Genomic DNA, 21,080 nt, shown 5'->3' on the forward strand with positions numbered 1-21,080 from the left:
GGAATGCCAGGTATTTTAAAGTGTTATCAGTTAGACATATTATGTGTGTAAAAAAATAAAATGCAGAGCATGATATGTTTGTTTAATTCAGGAGATTATTAAATAGCTTTCCTGCTAATCACTCATTCACAACATATTTTTATATCTGCATTGTGTTAATGTTTGGTTAATTTTATATTATTATAGTTTCACATTAAATCAGGCATTTAAATGTTGTTAGGCCTATTTTGAATGAAGTTCAACCACAATCATAGAGGTGTGAGGGGTGTGATTCTCCTTGTATCTCTTCTTAGCCCATGCTGAAAGGAGTCTGTCTTTCCTAAATGATTAAAAATACTTTCATTAGAGATTGTTTATGAAACATTTTGAATTTATAAATTTAATGTATCTCTTATAAAACAATAGCATATATATAAAAATAGATAAAATATGTAAGTGTTCTATGTATAAATGCATAAAATACAGGATCTGTAACCTTGTTTTCCTTAAATAGTAGTTGATTAGTGTTTTTTTAATTGTGTCATGTATTGACTTGATAAAAATGTATATGTTTTGATGTACAAGGTGGCCAACTTCTCCAATATGGATGAAGATGATATTGAGTTGGAGCCAGAAAGAAATTCAAGAAATTGGGAAGAAATCATTCCGGAGGTCCAGAGGCGAAGAATAGAAGAGGAGGAAAGACAAAAAGAACTTGAAGAAATATACATGCTTCCAAGAATGAGAAACTGTGCAAAACAGGTGTCTCTTGGTTTTGACTAAATTGTAGTTCTGTGTTGCTTTGGGGGTTTGGGTTTTTTTTCTTTTCTGAACACATTTTTTTGACAGAGCAGGTAAAACTTGCTTATATTTGTTACTTACATAGCTTGCTTACTCTGGAATTCCAGATTAGCTTCAATGGCAGCGAAGGGAGACGCAGTAGGAGTAGAAGATACTCTGGATCTGATAGTGACTCCATCTCAGAAAGAAAAAGGCCAAAAAAACGTGGAAGACCACGAACTATTCCTCGAGAAAATATTAAAGGATTTAGTGATGCAGAGATAAGGCGGTAAGATATGGGAGGACATGCATATTTAAAGGAACAAGAAATTGCAATTATTTTTATTAATCATACTGTTATTGTTAGTATGGAAGCTAACAATAGCTTCCATACTAACAATATGGAAGTATTGTTAGTACTTAGCTAACTGGTAATCTATTTTTCCTGAAGTTGTTTGAAATTTATTTTATTCTAGGCATTTATTGTTTTTACCTTGTGGTGTTGACATAGTGAACTGTTATAGCAAGAATCTGAACCCATCTTAATGAGGTATAAAATTAGGTTTTAAAAATATGCATGACTGGTTTAAATTTTTTAGTTCCTGCAGCCTATGAAGACAGTAATTTCACTTAATAATTACTGATAGTGATTTTACAAGGGGCGCTTTCCTTTAAAAATGAACAAGCAAAATAATCTGGGTTCCACCAATTTATCTAAAACCTGTGGTGCTCAAAGACTATGCTACATCTATTTGGTGACAAATGAAACAATTTGATTGGATTTTGTTTTCATTTTAAACTTCTTGGCACTATCATTGAGTTGTTACATCTTGCTTTTTTAAAACTAAGAAACTTGTATTATGATTGGTCCCTTCTGTATACGCTAAATATTTGCTGAAGTATTGTTTTGGTAGGAGGAGGAGGAATTATTTTGGTTAGCATTTTTGGGTTTGTGAAATGCTACTTTGCTTCTGAAATTGAAGTATGCATGTTTCCCTAAATTGCTGTAAAGTCTTCAGAGTATTTTTTTAGAGGAATGACTTCAAAGATCCTTTTTGGCTTTCTATCTCATCTAACAGTGAGGCAAATTGGTGCTTTTTTTAAGCCTATACTTGTGCTTGAACAAGCAGTTTTGTTGTTGAGGAAGTTTTCTTTCTTCCTTTTTTTTTCAGTTTTTAATACATTATTTTTATGTAATTTGCTTTCTCCTCCAAGTAACTCCAGTTTCTTTCCATTGCTTAGATATTTGAACAGAGAGTATCTTTCATGTCATTTTCCTAAATCTTCCAATTACCTGTTGGAGATTGCTCTTTTTAATAACCATATAGCTATACATAACATGATGTCTGAAATCTTCATTTGCTGTAAATCCACATTCAGTTTTCATTTTTAGATACATACAGCAGCTGAATCCTCAGTCTTGTGAAATTAATAAAGTGATTTCTGAAATAAATTATATCTTCTGTTGTTTTATTTATATCGGTTCTTAAACCCATAAAACTGATTTTTTTTGAGTTATCTAAATATATGAAACTGCTTTACTCTATCTTTTTTCTCCCCATTGTCCACATAGCATTATACTGAGATTAACAATTGTATCAATGCAATTTTAAAACAAATGTTATTTGTTAAGCATGTATTTAATGGTAATGTTATTTTCTGTTACTAGGTTTATCAAGAGTTACAAGAAGTTTGGCGGCCCTCTTGAGAGGTAAAGTTGTTTGATTATTATTTGTGTGACAACTTGGAATCTATTTTTTTATAGATGTTAGAATGTAGAATGACACTTTAGGCAGTAGGGGAAATACATAATCTTGAATATAGTGTGACTTTAATGTAGTATCTTCCTTTACTTCATATATGGTATGTGTGCAGGCAGCCACACAACATACTTTGCCATTTGGAGGAACACTTCCTTTATATTTATCTGCTGACTTGTTTACTCTTCATTGGTGATAATCATTCATTTGTAATGTTAGATAAGCTGTTGAAAGCCTATCAGTCTATCCACTCTGTCAAAGTTAGTTTTGCATTTTACATATTGTCAGTTATCATTTTTAAGCTTCTTTCATTACTCCTATTTTAAGAAAAAATTCTCATCCTTAAAAATATTAATACTTAGAAATATTTATAGTGCGTATGATCATATTATTCATATATGTATGTATGATTTAATGATTCATTTTCTTTTCTAAGGAAAAGTACAATAATTTAACACGAGGGTTAGGGTTCTCTGCAATTTTTTGATTGTCCTCATACCTGTCATTTAGAGTTTTTTTTCTTGGATCGAAATTGTACACCAAATAAAAACCACGGCTGACTGCTAAGTTACATGATCATTTCTTTTGTTTTGAAATCTGAAGGAATTATTCACAGCTGCCAAATGTTCAGAGTTATAAAAATGAGGTTTTTTTATTACAGGTTAGATGCTGTAGCTAGAGATGCTGAGCTAGTTGATAAATCAGAGACAGACCTCAGACGTTTGGGAGAGCTTGTACATAATGGATGCATTAAAGCCTTAAAGGACAATTCATCTGGACAAGAAAGAGCAGGTACAATATTCACCAGGTTTGAGAGGACAGTGAAAAATGACAAGAAAAATTAGTTACTCTTGCACTCTGATTATAACAGAAAACAATTTTGTTGGGAAATATGAACAAAAATGTTAGGGTGCATACTGGATAATTAAAAAAAAAAACAGGGTTATAGTAAGGTGACTTTTCCCCCTTTCTGTGTGACTTACCACTGAAAAATGAAATAGATTTTTGATATGCTGTGAAATTTAGATGTACTCCAGTTATGTAGGGACTTTTCAGTTCTGAAGGATTTAATTCAAGCATTTGGTCAAGAAAAGGTGATGTGATATAATTGTTTTCTGTACATCTTCTGATGTTATTTGTAAAGGTAAATATTTTAATAGCGTTGTCTTTTATTTTAAGGAGGTAGACTTGGGAAGGTTAAAGGCCCAACATTCCGAATCTCAGGAGTGCAAGTAAATGCAAAATTAGTCATCTCTCATGAAGAAGAGTTGGCACCATTGCACAAATCCATTCCTTCAGATCCAGAAGAAAGGAAAAGGTACTAATTTTTGCATATTTTTAAGAGAGTAGTAATGCAGAAAACTTCTCAAGTCTTTTTTTTGTTGTTTTTTTTTTTTTCAACTTTGATTCGAACACTCTATTAAAAGCATTGTCCCTCTATTCCCTTTAAGAACTCACAGCAGTTACCTGCTCCACAGCTGTACTTTGTTTCTTCTTCCTTTGCCACAGACGCCAGTAAGAGCTTTAACTTGTCAGTTCTACTCAAAATTGTATGAACTGTGTTCAGTTAGTTCACTATTAACTGTGTTAATTAGGACTAGAATTCAGGCTTGCTGAGGAGCTAAATGTGTCATCTCTGCTTGAGGGAAGTATGAAAGTGCAGCAGTAGTTGTTCCCACCTCGTGTATTGCAGTTCCTAAACTATCCACTTAGAACACTTGGATGATAATTTTTGTTTTTATTCATGGCTAGCCAATTCTGTCAGCTCATGGCTACAGACAGGTATCTGTACTTCATATTTTAGTCTTAATCAGCTTTAAAACACATTCCAGTGCTGATTTCAAGAACTGTTTTATAGAAATACTAAGCAAATATTTTAATAAATATTTGGATTAATTTCTTAAATTTACCAGCATCTCAGCAGAGAAAATATATCTAGTTACATTACCTTCAGTATGTTCTCTTCCCCCTCGCTATGTTTCAGATGTAAAAATTATGTATTTTTCTTTCTAATATATTTCTTCTAGATATGTCATCCCATGCCACACTAAGGCTGCTCATTTTGATATAGATTGGGGTAAGGAAGATGACTCCAATTTGTTGATAGGCATTTATGAATATGGTTATGGCAGCTGGGAAATGATAAAAATGGATCCTGATCTCAGTTTGACACAGAAGGTATGTCGTCTACAATAGTTTATCAAGGACTGTTTTTTTAGGTATTGATGCTGCTAAGTAGTGTTACTGAAAGAGTTTATTTTATGATAAATGAAATTGCAAAAACATTATATGTCAGTTGTACTTCATACATAATTCATATCCTTCTCATAGTATAGTAGTAGATTTTGGGGTCTTGAGTATTTATTTTGAAGCAAGCATTCTTGCAGTCAGTTGTGTTTTTATATTCTCACGTGGTTGGTTCTGTGTCATTTGATATTTTTCAGTCTTTTCTTTCTTTACTTCAGATCTTCTGGTTTTGTTTCTCCATCCGTGCTTAATCCCCAGGTTTTTCAGTTGAAGCTGTCTTCCACTCTCAGCATTGACTGTAGCTATACTAGAATTAGTGCAATAACTTCTTAGCAATAGTGAGCAGCAGATACTGAGGAAAAGCCTGGGGTGAAGTAAACTTTGTGACAGTGCCAACAACCTATAGTTTTGGGATTTGAGAAGATAGGTTTGTGTCGAAATTTGTTTAGTAATGATTCCTACACCTGCCTTTCATTAATTTGTCTGGCTTTTGAAATCATGTATTTGTATTCTTGGCAGCTGCATTTAGAAGATCAATGAGTCAGAGCCAGGAGTTCTGTGACTGACTGGTACAGGTGCCCATAATTTCTTAGATGAAATATCAGAGTGGAGACAGAAATATGAGGCTGGTTTCTTGAGCTGGTTTTAAATTCTGAGGCAATTTCCAAGATTCTGCATTGGTTGCTTGCATTGGTTTCATTGGAGAGAAATGAAAACTTTTATGAAATTCTCCTTTGCTTTAAACATTCTGATATATTTAGTAGGTATAGTTGGAGTAGATTGTTTACCATGTCCTTTTGCACAGCGTTTTCTGTTCTGTGTGCTCCAGGCTAATATCTGAAGTTGATAATCTGTACTCAGAGGTGTGATGCTACCATTTTCTCCTCAGATTTTGCCTGATGATCCAGATAAGAAACCCCAAGCAAAGCAGTTACAGACCCGTGCAGACTACCTCATTAAATTACTGAATAAAGACCTTGCGAGGAAGGAAGCACAAAGGCTTGCTGGAGCAGTAAGTAAAATGTGGCATTCATTAAAAAGGTAAAACAAAATGCTTATTGGCATGTCACCTGATCCTTTTCATTTTTTAGTGCTGCACTTTTTATTTGTGTAGTATTACTCTATTCCTAATTGTAGAACATAAGACAAACTCAGGATATTAATTGCAAGTTTCATATTGTATTATTCTCTTATTATTTGTGTGTATTCTCTACTTTTTCACTATGCTCTGTCTCCAGTCCTGAGTAAAGTGGTGGTCATTAGTGGCAGTAAATAAAATAAAAGGAACCCTCTCTTTTATGTAAAACCAAATCTTACTTTGCAAATATAGTGCAAGGAAACTTGTCAGTTGACATGATTAAAGAGATCAATTTGCATTCAGGGCAATTCAAAGAGGAGGAAAACAAGAACTAAGAAGAATAAGGTGCTAAAGGCTGCAAAATTAAAAGAAGAAATAAGAAGTGATTCTTCACCACAACCCTCAGAAAAATCTGATGAAGATGAGGATGAGAATAACAAGGTGAGTATCTTTCAAACAGTCAAGATACCATACATTCAGTTCTTCCTGTTAGTATCAATTTGTATTTCATCTTCTGCTCGGTTGAATAAAATTAGGACACCTGAATGTCATCCTTTTCCTGTTGCCGCTACAACTGATGTTGCATCACTACAAGCACATGGAAGACTGTATCTATTTCAGTTTAATGATAAATAAGTAAGGGATTATGAGTTTTCCAAATAGTTATTGAAATATTATAGTCTAAATACTAGTGACATTGCTCAGCTTCAACTTATTTTTTAAAGCACTAGCCCTGTATTTGCAAGAATTGCAAATCACAGTTGTAAACCACTGGATTTTGCTCATGTGTTACTACTACTGGTAATAATTCTTAGGGTAAAGGCTTTTTTATTGAGGCTGAGAAAAATGTCATCAAGTTCAATTAGAATGTGCAGCATAAAAAATTGTATTTCAAGACTTGTATACAAAAGCTTGTGTATACATCATGACTCTCATTTTTCAGAAAGACTAACTTTGTTGGATTTTTTTACTTCTGATTATTAATCTTGGTAATATGCTTTTGTTGTGTCTTTTTAATTTTTGTTGTTTATCACATAGCAAAATCACTAGACATAAAAATTTGGATAAAATTTAGGGTCATGTCACAGCTAATTTGAAAGCAGTTGAATTACGTCACGGCAATTCTATAATCAATAAAATACTCGGTTTAAAGCAAACAGTTACAAGCCATTGTAATTGTCAGCTTGTCCTAAAATAAAAACTACTTGTGGAAATACGTAGTTAAAATTAGCTTTAGAAAAGCTATGATAAATCTATGAAAAACAGTAATTTTTAATCATTCTTTCAGTGTATGTGTTTAAATTGCACTATAAAGAATAAAATGTGAAGCCAGTGATTAAAAAAAAAAAAATCAATGTAGACTGCCTTGTGTTTATAGCTAGAATAATCTGCCTGGAATGTAAGACTAAGACCTGCAAATGTTGCCACAGATTAATGGACCCTAAAACTAAGCAAATTAATTGTTCAGACTACTTTAAAAATGAGTATTAGTCTTCATTTCCATTCAAAAGAGAAGACACTGCCATCAGTTGATGGCCTTAACTATGTTTTGGGAAACTGCCTAGAAATGCTGTCCTGTCTGTTAACAACAGGTACTCATCACTTCACTACTTTTGGGCACTGAATAACAATTCCATTTCTGAAAACTGGACTGTATAGTACAACCTTCCTAAACTACTGGCTTTAGCTACTTAGATTCCTTACTGTGTGCAGTATTTAAAACGTACCTATTTTACTGTTAGAATTAACAAGAAAGTTTTTAAATAATTGGATTTTGCTAGAACGTTTCCATGATACCTAAACACTAAAACCTAGCCCTGGTTGAGCTCATAACTTCATACTTCTTCTAAGTAACATGTTCAAGTACTAGACAGTCTTTAATCTGTTTTCATGCAACAGATAAGAAGTTTCTGTATGTGCCTTTCTGGTATGTTCAAATAAATTCAAACTTGATAATGATTCTTCCATCTGTGATAATAATACTTTATTTATAGTATTTTTCTATGTCTGAAAGGATATTAGTTTTGATCTCAGACCTTCTCAGTGAATTTTATAGAGAGCAGTGAGTAATACTTTGTTCACCTCCAAACAGAGAGTCTGTAATTAAAGGTATTTTTAAAGCCTAGTAAAATGAACAGTTGTGGAAAAGAGAAAGTAGGGATTCTGTTACCTTCTCCTGTGAGTGTTTAATATGGGATTGGGACACAGCTAATTAGATCAGAGGTCTTCTAACATCTCCCATCACTTGACTGTCTTGACTGATCAGGTGAGTTCTGAAAACGTACTTCCTTTTAGATTTCAGTCCTTCAGTCTAACAACCTTTAAAGGGATTAAATTCAAACTTTATTCCAAGTTAACTGGATGCAATTTCTCATGCCCACTGCCTCCACCAATCAGTACTTGCTTTGTCACATCAAGGAAGTGAGCTCTCATATTTCTTTACCAAGTGCATTCAGTGCTATTTAAGAGGTGATTTGATAAATCTACATCCAGAAATAAAAAATTCACAGATAAAAAATGTTTTAATCTGATAGCTGCAAAACTTGTATAGATAGGAATCCAGTTTGATGTGACATATATGCTTGCATATTGCAGGATGAGATTGTTTCAGTGAAACATCTGCATAAAAAATTTAAAGCAGAAAAAGAAAATGAAGAAAAGCCTGAGCCAGATACTGGTATAAAGAAGGAAGCTGAAGAAAAAAGAGAGACAAAAGAAAAGGAAAATAAGAGGGATTTGAAAAGGGAGAAAAAAGAAAAAGAGGATAAGAAAGAATTAAAAGAAAAGGATATTAAAGAAAAGAGAGAAAACAAAGTAAAAGAATCCACACAGAAAGAAAAAGAAGTAAAGGAAGAGAAGGTAACTAGGTTTACTTATCTTGCATAGTGCTAGAGAAGGCCACCAGGTTTATGTAAATAATTTTGAGATGAAAAAGTGTTGTGGATCTCATTAGTTGTCATTTCAGTAAAGTATTTTATGTTATTTGAAGCTTTACTTTTACTACCTGAAATCATTAGGACAGGCATTTGAAATGGGGAAGTACATCTTCAATGATATAATTGGACTGAATGTGTGCAAAAATTTTTTTTTTCCCATTTTCCTTTTCCATTTCACAGAGAAAGTAAAATGTACTGTCATTCAATGTCAGCACAGATTTTATTCTTATATATTGAAGAGAATGCAGTAGTTATGGGGATGGTCATATGTTATAACTGCAGAACCATAGTAAAATGTACTTAAATATTTTTGTATCTTGCTCTTAGGTAAATGAAATCAAATCCGAAAATAAAGAAAAAACAAAAAAAATTCCATTGCTGGATACTCCAGTTCATATTACTGCTTCTAGTGAACCAGTTCCTATATCAGAAGAATCTGAAGAGCTAGATCAGAAAACTTTTAGTGTGGTAAGTCTTTTAATAAATTAGTGTGTATACTTAATAGTCTAAATGAGGACAATTGCTGATATTCTTGATACTGTTACTTGGCACAGTAACACAGGTGATCTTTGCTACTTCTTGGATCAATTAATGTTATTGACAGTGTACTAAAGTGATTTTTTTACTCTGTTATAGCAGTTTTATTTTGGCTTTTTGCTGTATAATATAGATATACAAGATAATAGAAAAACTTAATAGATTGTAGGATTAATAGGTTGAGAATATAAACTAAAGATTTATCTGTGAGAATCATTTGTATATCCTGTTTCTTAAGAGCAGATGTGAATGAATGTAATTGGAATTGATGGAGTCTTTGGCTTCACCATATAATACATGCTTTTCTTCTTTGTAAGATAGCAAGAAAAACTAGGATTCAGCACTTCTGAAGTATCACAGACTTTAGTTAGTAAACACAGGAAGAAACTATGCTAAAGCACTTAGAAATATCTTGCTGAGGTAATGTCTCTGACACCAAAAGAATTCTGTTTAATCACTACTGCTTACAAGAATAGAATTAACATTTGAGAAAAATATATATGCACAATTTTTATGAAGTTTTATAGGTTGGCTGAGGCCCATGGAAAAGTATCAGTGAGTTACTTTGAACAGCTGTGGTTGTTTTGTCCTTCAGATTTCAACAGCTGTGTTTTAGCCAACCAGGTCTTTTGGGTATATTGTGGATGCTGGCTGTGAGAACGCTAGTAGGATTCTTATGACTGTGGCAGTTCCTGTCCAGGGGTTCATTCTTAACTCACCTGTGATTTTCAGCATGGACCTTGAGTGAATCCAGTGGATATGTCGATGTGGCTAATTACAGAAAATTATTTGATTTCCATATACAGTTATATGTTTCTGATTAGTTCTCTAAGAATTGCACTCTGAATTACGCTGTCTTTTAAAAAGCTACTTTAATCTGTGTGAGTTTAATATGTAAACCAGATGCTTAATTACTTAGTGGCGTGAGATTGCAATGGAAGAGCTTCCCCAGTTTTTCTGAGTTGTCCCTAAATGCTTAGCTAGTAATGGTGATATTCCATTTCATTCCATTTCAGGTATTGGTTTGTTTTTTCTAGGTTTGGTAGCATATAGTGGGGAACAATGGGGGAAAGAGGTGATTGGTATTTATCATTATGCCATGGTCAGGTGCAGTCCAATTAAACATACTAGTTAAGTGCACTTTCAAATGGAAATGTTGTTCGCGCTTAACTGACAGTGATCTTGATGACAAGGAGGATATTCCGGTCACGGGTACCATGCTATTGGAGTTTGATGTATGATTAAGCAGTTGTCTGCAATTGAAACCATGCCAACTGGATTTATCTGGATTTATTATTAAAACATTGGATTCAAAATATGAAAATTGAAGAATGCATGACCTTTATCTGTGGCTAGTCTAAGCATTCCCTGCGGCCACATCTCAAGTGCTGTGTTCAGTTGTGAGCCCCTCAGCTCAAAAAGGACATTTTGGTGCTGAAACAAGTCCAGAGAAGGGAATGGAGCACAAGTCTTTTGAGGAGTTGCTGAGGGAGCTGGGATTTTTGAGCCCAAAGGAGAATCAGGGGAGAATTTACCACACCCTACAGCTGCCTGATAGCAGGTTGTAGCCGGGTGGGAATCAGGTCTTTTCCCAGGGAACTGGTGTCAGGACAAGGAGAAACGGCCCAGTTTTGTTTCAGGGAAGGTTCATGTTGGATTTAAGGAAAGATTTCTTCAGTGAAAGAGTGGTTAAGCAGGGAACAATCTGCTCAGAGTAGTCACTGTGCCTGGAAGTGTTCAAAAGACCAACTGATGTGGGACTTACATAGTTCAGTTGGGATGGTGGTGTTCAGACAAAGGTTGGGTTTAATGATCTTGGAGGTTTTTTGCAACCTTTATGGTGCTATTCCCAAACTAGCTTTCTTCTAGGTAGCATAACTTCTGCTAATATCTGCAAAGAAGTGAAGTTTAAAAAATGCTCAGAGAAGCAATTGTGATCCTTTGTTGAATGCCACGTGTAATGGTTGCAGAAAGTATTGTTTGAAATGTACTGGACACTCTAAAATTTAATTTTGACATTGAGTTTGTATAGATTTGTAGGTGGTAAGTATTGCCCTACATGATTATGTTCAGAGTTGTAATTGCAAATTACTGTTGTAGTAAGTCCTTTTCCTCAGAAATCCTAGATATTAAATTAGTGGTTTCTCATATCCTAGAAGTATCCTACCCTCAAGAGGAAAGCATCACCCTAGGTTTATGGAAGCTTGCGAGGGAAAGGAACTTCAAAAGTGAGCAGGTCTGCAAAAACTTAGAAGGTTTTATTAGTAAATTACACACTTGGAATGAAAATCAGTATGTTAGTCCCTGACCTGCCATATAAGCCCACAGCAGTGGATTTTGAACAGAAAAAATGGTGCCTTCACAGCTATCCGGCTGCTGATGTTTGATTAGCACCTTCTACAGCTTGATATATGTGTTTTATGCAATCTGTAGCTTTCATAGAGAATTTCCAATTGGATTGAAAATCTTCCAAAGGGAAAATATAAAACATTTTTTAGACCTCTGAGAAAGTCTTGTGTTTCATTTGACTTCTAACAATCCTGTCTTCTCCTGTGGTTATATATCACAGTAAAAGGTGAGTCATGCTTTAGAATAATTTTTTTCTTTTGAATCAATACAGTGCTTTTTTCCATTTTACAGTGCAAAGAAAGAATGAGACCTGTCAAGGCAGCATTGAAACAGCTTGATCGACCAGAGAAGGGCCTTTCTGAAAGAGAACAGCTGGAACATACTAGACAGTGTCTTATCAAAATTGGGGATCATATTACTGAATGTCTAAAGGAGTATACAAATCCTGAACAAATTAAACAGTGGAGAAAGTAAGTTATTTTCTTGGGTTTTACTTAAAAAAAGGAAATCTACAATTGGTTCCATTGAGAAGAGTAGGTTTTAGTTATTTCTCCTGTTTATTTTTCCCTCTTTCTTGTAGCTATCTGCTGTGTTTAATAGGAGTCTATTAAAAAGTGATTATACATCGTTCTGACTTGTAATGCATTGACTTTAAGCATTGATGCAGAGCCCTGTATTTTGTCCAGAGGGTGGAGACATCTCTCTCCTTAACAATTTGTGTTGAAAATACACAGTTCTAAAATTATGTTGAATGTATGATTCCAAGTTGTAGAATTCTTTTTTTTAATGTACTCTAAAATGAAATGGTGTATTATGTATTAACTATTACTTGATAACAAGTATTTATCAATGTGCTCAGATACACTTCAAAAGTAAGGGAAGAGTTTTCATCTATATCAGGTGACAATATAAAAAGAACTAGGAAAAAAATCCTGGTCTTGTATTTCATTGATGCGTTCTTAATGCAATTTGACTTACTTTTATCAGAATGTTCAGTTAATGCTTGAAAATACATCCTGTGATTTTATATATATATATCAAATTCTTAAGTCTTGTGTTTTCTTGAAGAATTCTGTTAGAGTAATATGCTTCTGCTGATTTTACTTCCTTTACTTGAAAATAGTAAGGTGATCTGAGATACAAAACCAAGATTCATGTCTTAGGTTTATTATTTTAAGTGGAAACTTGTAATAGAGTTGTTATTCATAATAATGCTATGATATTATATGTAGATAAGTAAAATTATTTCAGCTATATTTGATAAGAAGTAGTGTAGTTTATATTAAGTTAGAATGGTCTCATTAGACACACCATTGACTGGCTGTGTACTTAGTCAAACTTCTGGACAGAAATTATTGTGTTTAAATAATCACAGTGAATTAGCATACTGTTGCTTTGTGAACCTCCACACTTCGAATATTTTTGAATGCTGTTAGACTGTAGGCTTTTCTAAGCATTCCACCTGCAAATTTCACTAAAAAATTCAGTATCTGTTAAAAAAACTTTACCTGTGATCATGGAAGAAAAAGTTTTCTCTTGCTGATGGTTTAATACAATAAGGTTTGTTGTGTCAAGTGTCTTACACTGTAAGAAATTTCACATTTGAAAGAATTTTTACTTCCTTTAGGTACTTAAATTTTTAATTTACAGACTGGTAAATATTCAGAATTCAAATACTCAGATTATATATATATCTTTTTAGAATAGATGTATACTGATAGCTATGTTTTTAATAAGCATTTCACAGAAATTTAACAATTCTTCTTAGTACTATTGTCCATGCACTTCACACTGTGAAGTACTTACAATAAATATTAAAAAGTGAAAAAAGTGAAAAATTGTTAAAGGAGTCAATATTTTAAATACTTCATTTACAACTGCATAACATTTCTTGTGCAATTTGGCAATATTTTGTAGGTTATATAGCATTTCAGGTTTACTGAAGTGGTGTTCAAACAAATTCAGTCAAATCCATGTTCTGCTACATAATAAAGGGCAAAAAAATTTAAAGAAGAATTACAACTTCTCTTTTCTTCCTCCTCAGAAATTTGTGGATTTTTGTCTCTAAGTTTACAGAATTTGATGCCAGAAAGCTGCACAAACTGTATAAACATGCAATCAAAAAACGTCAGGAGTCTCAGGTAATATTTTCACATTGTTTTGAAATACACAAATATATATTTTAATTATTATAACTTTTATTAGATATAGAGGATTATAAAGAACATGGAAATACACTTCAAGTTAGTATTTGTGTTTCAGTATAGTAGTGTCTTTTGATAGGGTATTTTTCTAAGGTATTCAAATGAACTTTGGGATTTATCGATAAGTACATTTACCAATGCACTTCTCTTTTTTAGCAACACAGCGATCAGAATATTAGCGGTCATGTGAATACACATGTAATTAGAAATCCAGGTAAGAAACTTTTAAGTATATTCTTGTGTTAAATACCTTAACTATTCATGTTTATTCCATTTCACATGTCTTCTGGGTTTGTTTTCCACACAGTACCACAGTAATAGACTAATGCTATTAGTCAATAATAACTAATTAAGTACTTTGCACTAAGTAATAGACTAATTCAAAAAGCTTCACTAATTTGCTGGTGAAATCCAGCAGAGTGCAGAGTGAAGCTGGTACTTAACCAGGTTATTTGAGCATCCTTTAAAAACAGCTATTTTTGTGTTAAATTTTGGAGAGGGCAAGAGGTCTACTTAAAACCTGTAAACTTCTCGGAAATTTTGAGGCTGTTTGTAGCTGTCACAGTATCACTATGATGAAAGAAAGCAGTTTATTAGTCAGTCACAGTCTGACAGGGGATGTCACAGTTGTTAGTTACAGGGGCTGTCTTTTATTGTTGTCAATAACAGAGATTTTTTTTCCCCCCACTTGTTCCCACACCTGCCTTTTTGTATGTATTGCTTTTTTTAATGTTGTGGTACCAAACTTCCAAGTACATTGTCATAGGCTTAAAATCAACAGTCATGAATTTTAGGAATACCGCTGAAATTTTTTTTGCTAACAAGGGGGTTTCTTTAAAAGTGTTACTCATACAAAGTCTGTCCTTTCTTAGAGAGGAAGTTGTTGCCATTCTATCCAAAACTGCTCTGCTGAAGGTACCCTCTGCTCATTGCCCATTTGGACACACAGCTTCATAGACTGAATGGAGAGGTTGAGAAGTTCAGTTCCCAAGTCCTATGCATCTACGTTCTAGCTTGATTTCCTCTTAAATCTGAGATTTTCTTCTGTTCGCTGGCATTAGTGCATTTGATTTTTAGCTATTTAGATCTTGTTTCTTTTAAATTATGTCCATTTCATACTGGTTTACAGATGACAGATAGAAGTGCTGTTTGAATTAGGTGAAGTAAAAATGTTATGGTATTTCCTTTTAACCTCTGCTTTATTAAACAGATGTGGAAAGACTGAAGGAGAATACAAACCATGATGACAGTAGCAGAGACAGCTATTCCTCTGATAGACATCTGTCACAGTACCACGATCATCATAAGGACAGGCATCAGGGAGATGCTTACAAGAAAAATGACTCCAGGAAAAGGCCCTATTCAGCCTTCAGCAATGGAAAAGATCACAGAGACTGGGATCACTACAAACAAGACAGCAGGTGAGTTTCTTGAGCAATTTTGAAATCTGGTCAGAATTCTCTTTGTGTTTTTGTAGTTACGCTTGTAGGAAGCACCAAACAGTCTTTTCTGAGTAACACAAAATTGCAACAATGATCTTTCTCTAATGCAGTTCTGTCAATTTTACATAATTGTGGCTCTTGATGTGTTACCAGTAACTAATACAAATAAGTTCCTATTTTTTAGATACTACAGTGATAGTAAACATAGGAAGTTAGATGAGTACAGGAGCAGAGACCACAGGTCAAGCCTGGAAGGGAGTCTAAAAGACAGCCGGATTCATTTGGATCACCATTCCCACTCAGACCACAGGATACATTCAGATCACCGTTCCTCTTCTGAGTACAGCCATCATAAATCTCCCAGAGATTATAGGTACAACTCAGACTGGCAAATGGACCACAGAGCTTCAGGTAGTGGCCCAAGGTCACCACTGGATCAGAGGTCTCCTTTTGGTTCAAGATCTCCCCTCGGTCACAGATCTCCATTTGAACATTCATCAGATCACAAAAGTACACCTGAACATACATGGAGTAGCCGGAAAACATAACAAAGACTGATATTTTCTGGACCTTCTTTTAGCCATATACAGTAAATTAACACAGTAAATGCCTTACATGACTTGAAAGATACAGATGGGATATTCTATCAGTAGCAGTATTGTTACTTCTTTCCAGGATGCAAGGTCTATTATCCCAACAGAAGAAAAATATTTTTGTATTTAAAGTTTATGCTGCACTGTGCTGCAAATGCTGTGGCACTTTTTTTAAGAAATAGAAGATGTTTACTTTTACAGGGACCTCAACACTGCCCATTTCAGACTGGATCTTAGTATAACACTCTTCATGTCAAAGTGGTTTGAGGCTGATAATGTTTTAAGTTATGTTTGTAAATGAACTTTTAAACACTGACCTGTGCTCATATTTCAGGAGGGAATGGGGAGAATGTTTTTTTCTTAGTAAAGAAATCTCAAGGACTTTGTTCACTTTCCAAAGCTTCTTGTTTACATTGTACACTGCGACCACCTTGCCGCTTTTCATCACAAGCTTGAATATTTAAATTCTGTACCTATAACTGTAAAATAGTCAGGATTTCTCCTGTTTGTGATCAGTTACAATGCCTTTATAAAAAAAACACAAAAAAATAAAAATAAAAGCAAAATACAAAACTAATGGCTGTAAATTGTAAATTTATTAAATGAGCTTTTCCCCCCCACAGGCTTTTTTTTAATGTTCCTTTCCCCACCAACTCAGGACTTCTTGCCACAGTTATGAAACAAAATCAGTGTATGTACATGTTTCAATAAAAGATTTTGATGGAGTCACTGTTCAGAATGTAAAAATGGGGAAAGGAAACTTCATTGCATTTAGTGATCCTTTTTTGATACTTTAGATACACATTTTGTGGTTTGGGGGGGGGGTTTGTTTGTTTGGTTTAGTTTGGTTTGTTGGATTTGATTTTTTGTTGTTGGGGTATGTTTGTTTTGGTGGGTTTTTTTTTGTTTGGGGTCTTCTGGGTTTTTTTGGGTGGGGGGGTGTCTTTTTTCTGTACTAAGCTGTCGGTGTTGTGATTGTTTGTAATGAAATGGTAAGAAATATCTAGCTAAACTGTGCTCTGGAAAGCTTTTCAGGTGCATTGGTTTTAAAGGAGGTGTGTCAAATACCTGAACAGTTCAGTATCCAAATCAATCAAAATTAATTGTAAATTTCTATGTTCCCTCTTCAACATGGGCAATAATGTCAAATGTGCTATGCAGGTAGTTAATATTTTAGAAGATTTGAATTATGACTTTATTGACAGAATTGTTACAATGCACACTGATTGTACATAGATAACTTCTATCTGACAAATTAAATTTAAACTAAAAGGACATGTGGGTCTTGTAGTTTTCTACTGTGTTTTTCTATACTGTGTTACTTTTCCCCAGGTTTACCATAAGAACATTAAAAGTACTGAATTTTATTCCTGGTGATAAATCGAATAGGTACCTAGCCTGGCATCAGGTGGCAGAAGGTTCATCTGCTGCTGCAGTTTTTCTCTGCTCCTGCAATATGGATTATTTTTTCCAATTAAGCAGGTTTATATGGAAGCATTTCCATAGAACCACAGTCTGTCCACAGAGTATATCTATGGATCTTACTATAGGCACAGTTGCTGCACATTAGGTAGTTGCTGCTCATTTAGTGTAGGCTGGAACTTGATTAATGAATGCTGCTTCATTTCTTAAGTTTTCATCTTGACAGGAGCTGAGGGGTTTGAGTGGTTCTGCTTTCAGGCTTGATTGTTGAACAGTGTTCAGGCAGCAGAGTCTGATAAGATTGTTTATGTGTACCATGAACATTGCACTTCCAAGGGTGGAAACATAGAAGTCGGAACATCTCCAGACAAAGACACAACTCTTCCTGGCTGGGAAGCACACAGTTGCATCCCAGAGCATAGAGAGGGCATTCCCACAGAGGCTGGTTCTCCTTCAGTTTGGCTGTGATATAACACTGCTGCCTCACATGACATGGGTGGTCTGTACGTTTTCACCAATGGTCCCTCAGGTCTCTGAAATACTTGATGGCTTTGATGATGTCAGTCTTTGGGAATTAGTATCCTTATGCTTTGTAACTATAACTTTTACTCAGTCATATTTACAGATACACAGATCACATTTCCAATAGTTTAATTTTTTCCCCCTCTGCTTTCCATTACATTGTAAGTATTTGAAGTTTGATAATGGAAATTATCTTAATTGCTGGTAATGCCTGTTATGCTATATCTTACTTTTCAATTCCATATCCTCTGCAAATGATCTATTTATCATTCAGTCTAAATGTAGGTTTGATCCTTCTTTTGCTCATTTCTAATGAAAAGTCTTCAAGGAGTGTCCAGTTCTGAAGCATCCATCAGATACTAACATTGCCTGTCTGTGAAAGATTTTGGGAAGTAAGAATTCTGAAGACTGCAAGAGAAGTCCTCACGTGGCTATTGATAAAGGCTTAGATGTTTTGTCTACCATGCATGAAGTCTAAGACTTCCATCTTAATCCTAGTCTACCATTCCCAGTACTACCCAGAAAGAATAAATTGTTGTTAAGTATGAAGAAGCAGATTTAAAACCATATTACTGCTCTTAAAGTTTTAGGGACAGAGAAGTGCATATTCTGGTTGCTATTAGTTAGAGAAATGCATATTCTGGTTGCTGTTAGTTGACAAGGGTGATGATGCAATCATCATTTACCTGATCACAGTTGCTCCGTGTTTTCCCCTATTTTGATCCTTCATGCATATGTTGTGTTGTCTGATCAGCGTTCAGACAGTTGCTGAGAGTCTTTCACCACAATCAACAGGACTTGCAAAACACTCAGGCACCACTCACTGAAGGATTGACAGTTCCTGCGGTGTTAACATGACACTCCTATGAAAGGAGTGTGCCCTGACCTCCCTTTGAGACACCGACTCCCTGGGATAAGTATTTTTAATGCCCTTTTGAAACTTGATGGGCTTGATTTGTCCCTGTGAGATAGTTTGTCATCCACAGACATATCTTGTCAGTTTCACAGCCCTAACTGGGTCGCTGCTGGGCTCCACTTACAATATAAAATCCCAGGGAGGTACTCTGGTAGCAAAGCAGTTTTAAGGAGCTGTTTCCATCTCCAGTGTTGCACCTAGTATTGTGTTCAGTGACAAGAGCTCTTTTTGGTAGGAAATTACCTCACTATTACTTAGGAATTACACAGAAATCAATGTAAACAATTTCTTGTTTCTGTTAGAGAACAGTAAATAATGTTAAAATAGCCATACATGGTATGAGTTATCCATTTGTACCAAACAAGGTTTGTTTTACTGAACTCTGTTGGGACAGGTGTGTGCTGGCATTTTATGTCTTCATTCTTCCAACAAACTAGTGTGGCTGCAGCTGAAATTTCAGTTTTGTTCTTAAAATTTTATGCTGAATCTTTAATTTGTGAAACAGTCCAGAAGCATTGGCTAAGGAATACAATTTTGTGGGATGCTGATACAAGCAGAATTAAGAGAAAGTTCATGGAATTAGTTTCTTAAGCTTTTTATTTTCCTCTCTATTCCATTTACTTATCTTAAGATATAAGTGGAGAACACCTGTGTAATGGTAAGTACCTTCTGGTCCACCTATCCTTAAACTTCTATGGTGTTTTTGGATATGGCCAACACAAAACTAATATTTCTAGCATCTATTTTCCAGGCCCATAGCTCTACCAATTTATTGGTAATTATTTTTTGTATTTTTAAAGCTTTTAGCAACTGAAACATTTGGCATAAAAGATGAAATTTAGTGATGATTGTAATTTGCAGAAAATGTAAGAAGTGCTGTTGTCCTGATCAAAAGAAAATAATCACTTATGAACCTTGCATAACAAAATAACTCTGATTTTTAAATTATTTGTAGCATCTTCATAAACCTATTCAAAAACTACTCTTGAGGTTGAGGCGTTACCACAGTTGATGCCATGTTTGCACTAACAAAAAGAAAGGTTTTGCTGAAAGGCTGACAGTCTCAGCTGCATTCGCATGCATGTCAGGGAGTCAGGTGAGTGCATGTTTCTTGTATGCCAGACAAGTGACTGTGAAGGAAATGGTGCTCCAGGGTGCTGCAAGTCCCTCTGATGGCTGCTATTCAAACTTGAAGCATCCAAACATACTCTGATACTGAGTGAACCTGTTTTATACCCCAAATTCCCACCCCACAACTTCGCCCTGAGTGTTTCTTGAAGACTTTGGAAATTGCTGCTGCAAGACTTCTGAGACATTTTGACATATAAACTTTAGATCTATATTCTACCTCAAGAACTAAGCCTGAAGCCTGAATAATACACTTGAACAATACATTTTATTTATTTCACACAGGTTTTTCATCAGACAAATCTGTCTTCTCTGAAAATAAGCACATGGATATCATGGCAGAAAATCATGTGACACTGATCCCATGAGAAAAAATAATCAGAGAGCTTTTATTACTGCAGTACTCTTAGACATCCACTGTGTTTATTTGCATCAGAACTAGTATTTGCTGCAGTAACTGAAGCATTTGGAAAGTAATCTCATTCATCACATAAAATTAGCTACCGGATTTGGGTTTCCCTAATTGATAATTGATAAATTATAATTGATAAGTGGCTACCTGTATTGTATAGACCAAATGACACTTTGACATTCTTTTTAATCACTAAAGCACAGCAAACTTCAAAGCTCTGGTTTGTGTAAGCCTACTAGATCATCATTCTTTTCTAGTCTTGGAACTGTGAAAAGCAATGTTATGAGTAAAAAGTTGTCCATAGTTTTAAAAGTTGCAAAGTTCACAAGTTAAACCAATTGCTGCCAAGTTGGAGTTCTAACTATTTCTTGTTAATAATTTCATGTCGTTATCTGTTGTTAATAGTTTCCTTGTAATTGCCTGTTCTTAATAGTGCCCTGAGCCAGCCCGCCACTGCCCCGGGAGTGTCTCAAGAGCAGAAGCCCGCCCCGGGAGCGGCGGGGCCCCCCCGCTCGACGCGGGTCCCAGCCGCGGCAAGAAAGCCCCGCGGGGACCGGCCCGGGTCGCCGTGTCCCGCAGGGACAGCCGCGGGCTGCTCCCTTCGCCGGGTGCCGCCCTGCTGCTTCCTGGGAGACGGCACCCGGATGGTGAAGAGGAGAGGACATCGGAGTTGGCATGCAAATGGCCTCGGAACCAGCATGCAACGGGGAAGCCCCCCCCCCCCCCCCCCCCCCAACCTAGCAAAAAGACCCCTAAAAACAACGAGCCAACACAG

At 35.2% G+C, this 21,080-nt stretch overlaps 1 protein-coding gene across 3 annotated transcripts in view; it reads left to right on the forward strand.

Moving 5' to 3' along the window:
- CHD1 (chromodomain helicase DNA binding protein 1) overlaps window positions 1-16,482 on the forward strand; it is a 55,817-nt gene extending 39,335 nt beyond the window's left edge. For 2 of the 3 annotated variants that reach the window (XM_059837159.1, XM_059837158.1), the window contains exons 23-37: window positions 565-741; window positions 888-1,048; window positions 2,429-2,470; window positions 3,181-3,311; window positions 3,699-3,837; window positions 4,547-4,697; window positions 5,656-5,778; window positions 6,148-6,285; window positions 8,440-8,703; window positions 9,108-9,248; window positions 11,958-12,136; window positions 13,711-13,807; window positions 14,027-14,084; window positions 15,081-15,291; window positions 15,497-16,482. In XM_059837159.1, the coding sequence (XP_059693142.1) occupies window positions 565-741; window positions 888-1,048; window positions 2,429-2,470; window positions 3,181-3,311; window positions 3,699-3,837; window positions 4,547-4,697; window positions 5,656-5,778; window positions 6,148-6,285; window positions 8,440-8,703; window positions 9,108-9,248; window positions 11,958-12,136; window positions 13,711-13,807; window positions 14,027-14,084; window positions 15,081-15,291; window positions 15,497-15,860 (2,376 nt within the window). In that variant the 3' untranslated portion in view covers window positions 15,861-16,482. The remainder of the gene's footprint in view (window positions 1-564; window positions 742-887; window positions 1,049-2,428; window positions 2,471-3,180; window positions 3,312-3,698; window positions 3,838-4,546; window positions 4,698-5,655; window positions 5,779-6,147; window positions 6,286-8,439; window positions 8,704-9,107; window positions 9,249-11,957; window positions 12,137-13,710; window positions 13,808-14,026; window positions 14,085-15,080; window positions 15,292-15,496) is intronic. The other variant, XM_059837160.1, reaches the window with a different exon arrangement.
- The last annotated feature ends 4,598 nt before the right edge of the window (window positions 16,483-21,080 follow it).

The sequence above is a fragment of the Haemorhous mexicanus genome, chromosome Z (genome assembly GCF_027477595.1).
Source record: "Haemorhous mexicanus isolate bHaeMex1 chromosome Z, bHaeMex1.pri, whole genome shotgun sequence".
Taxonomy (NCBI): Eukaryota; Metazoa; Chordata; class Aves; order Passeriformes; family Fringillidae; genus Haemorhous; species Haemorhous mexicanus.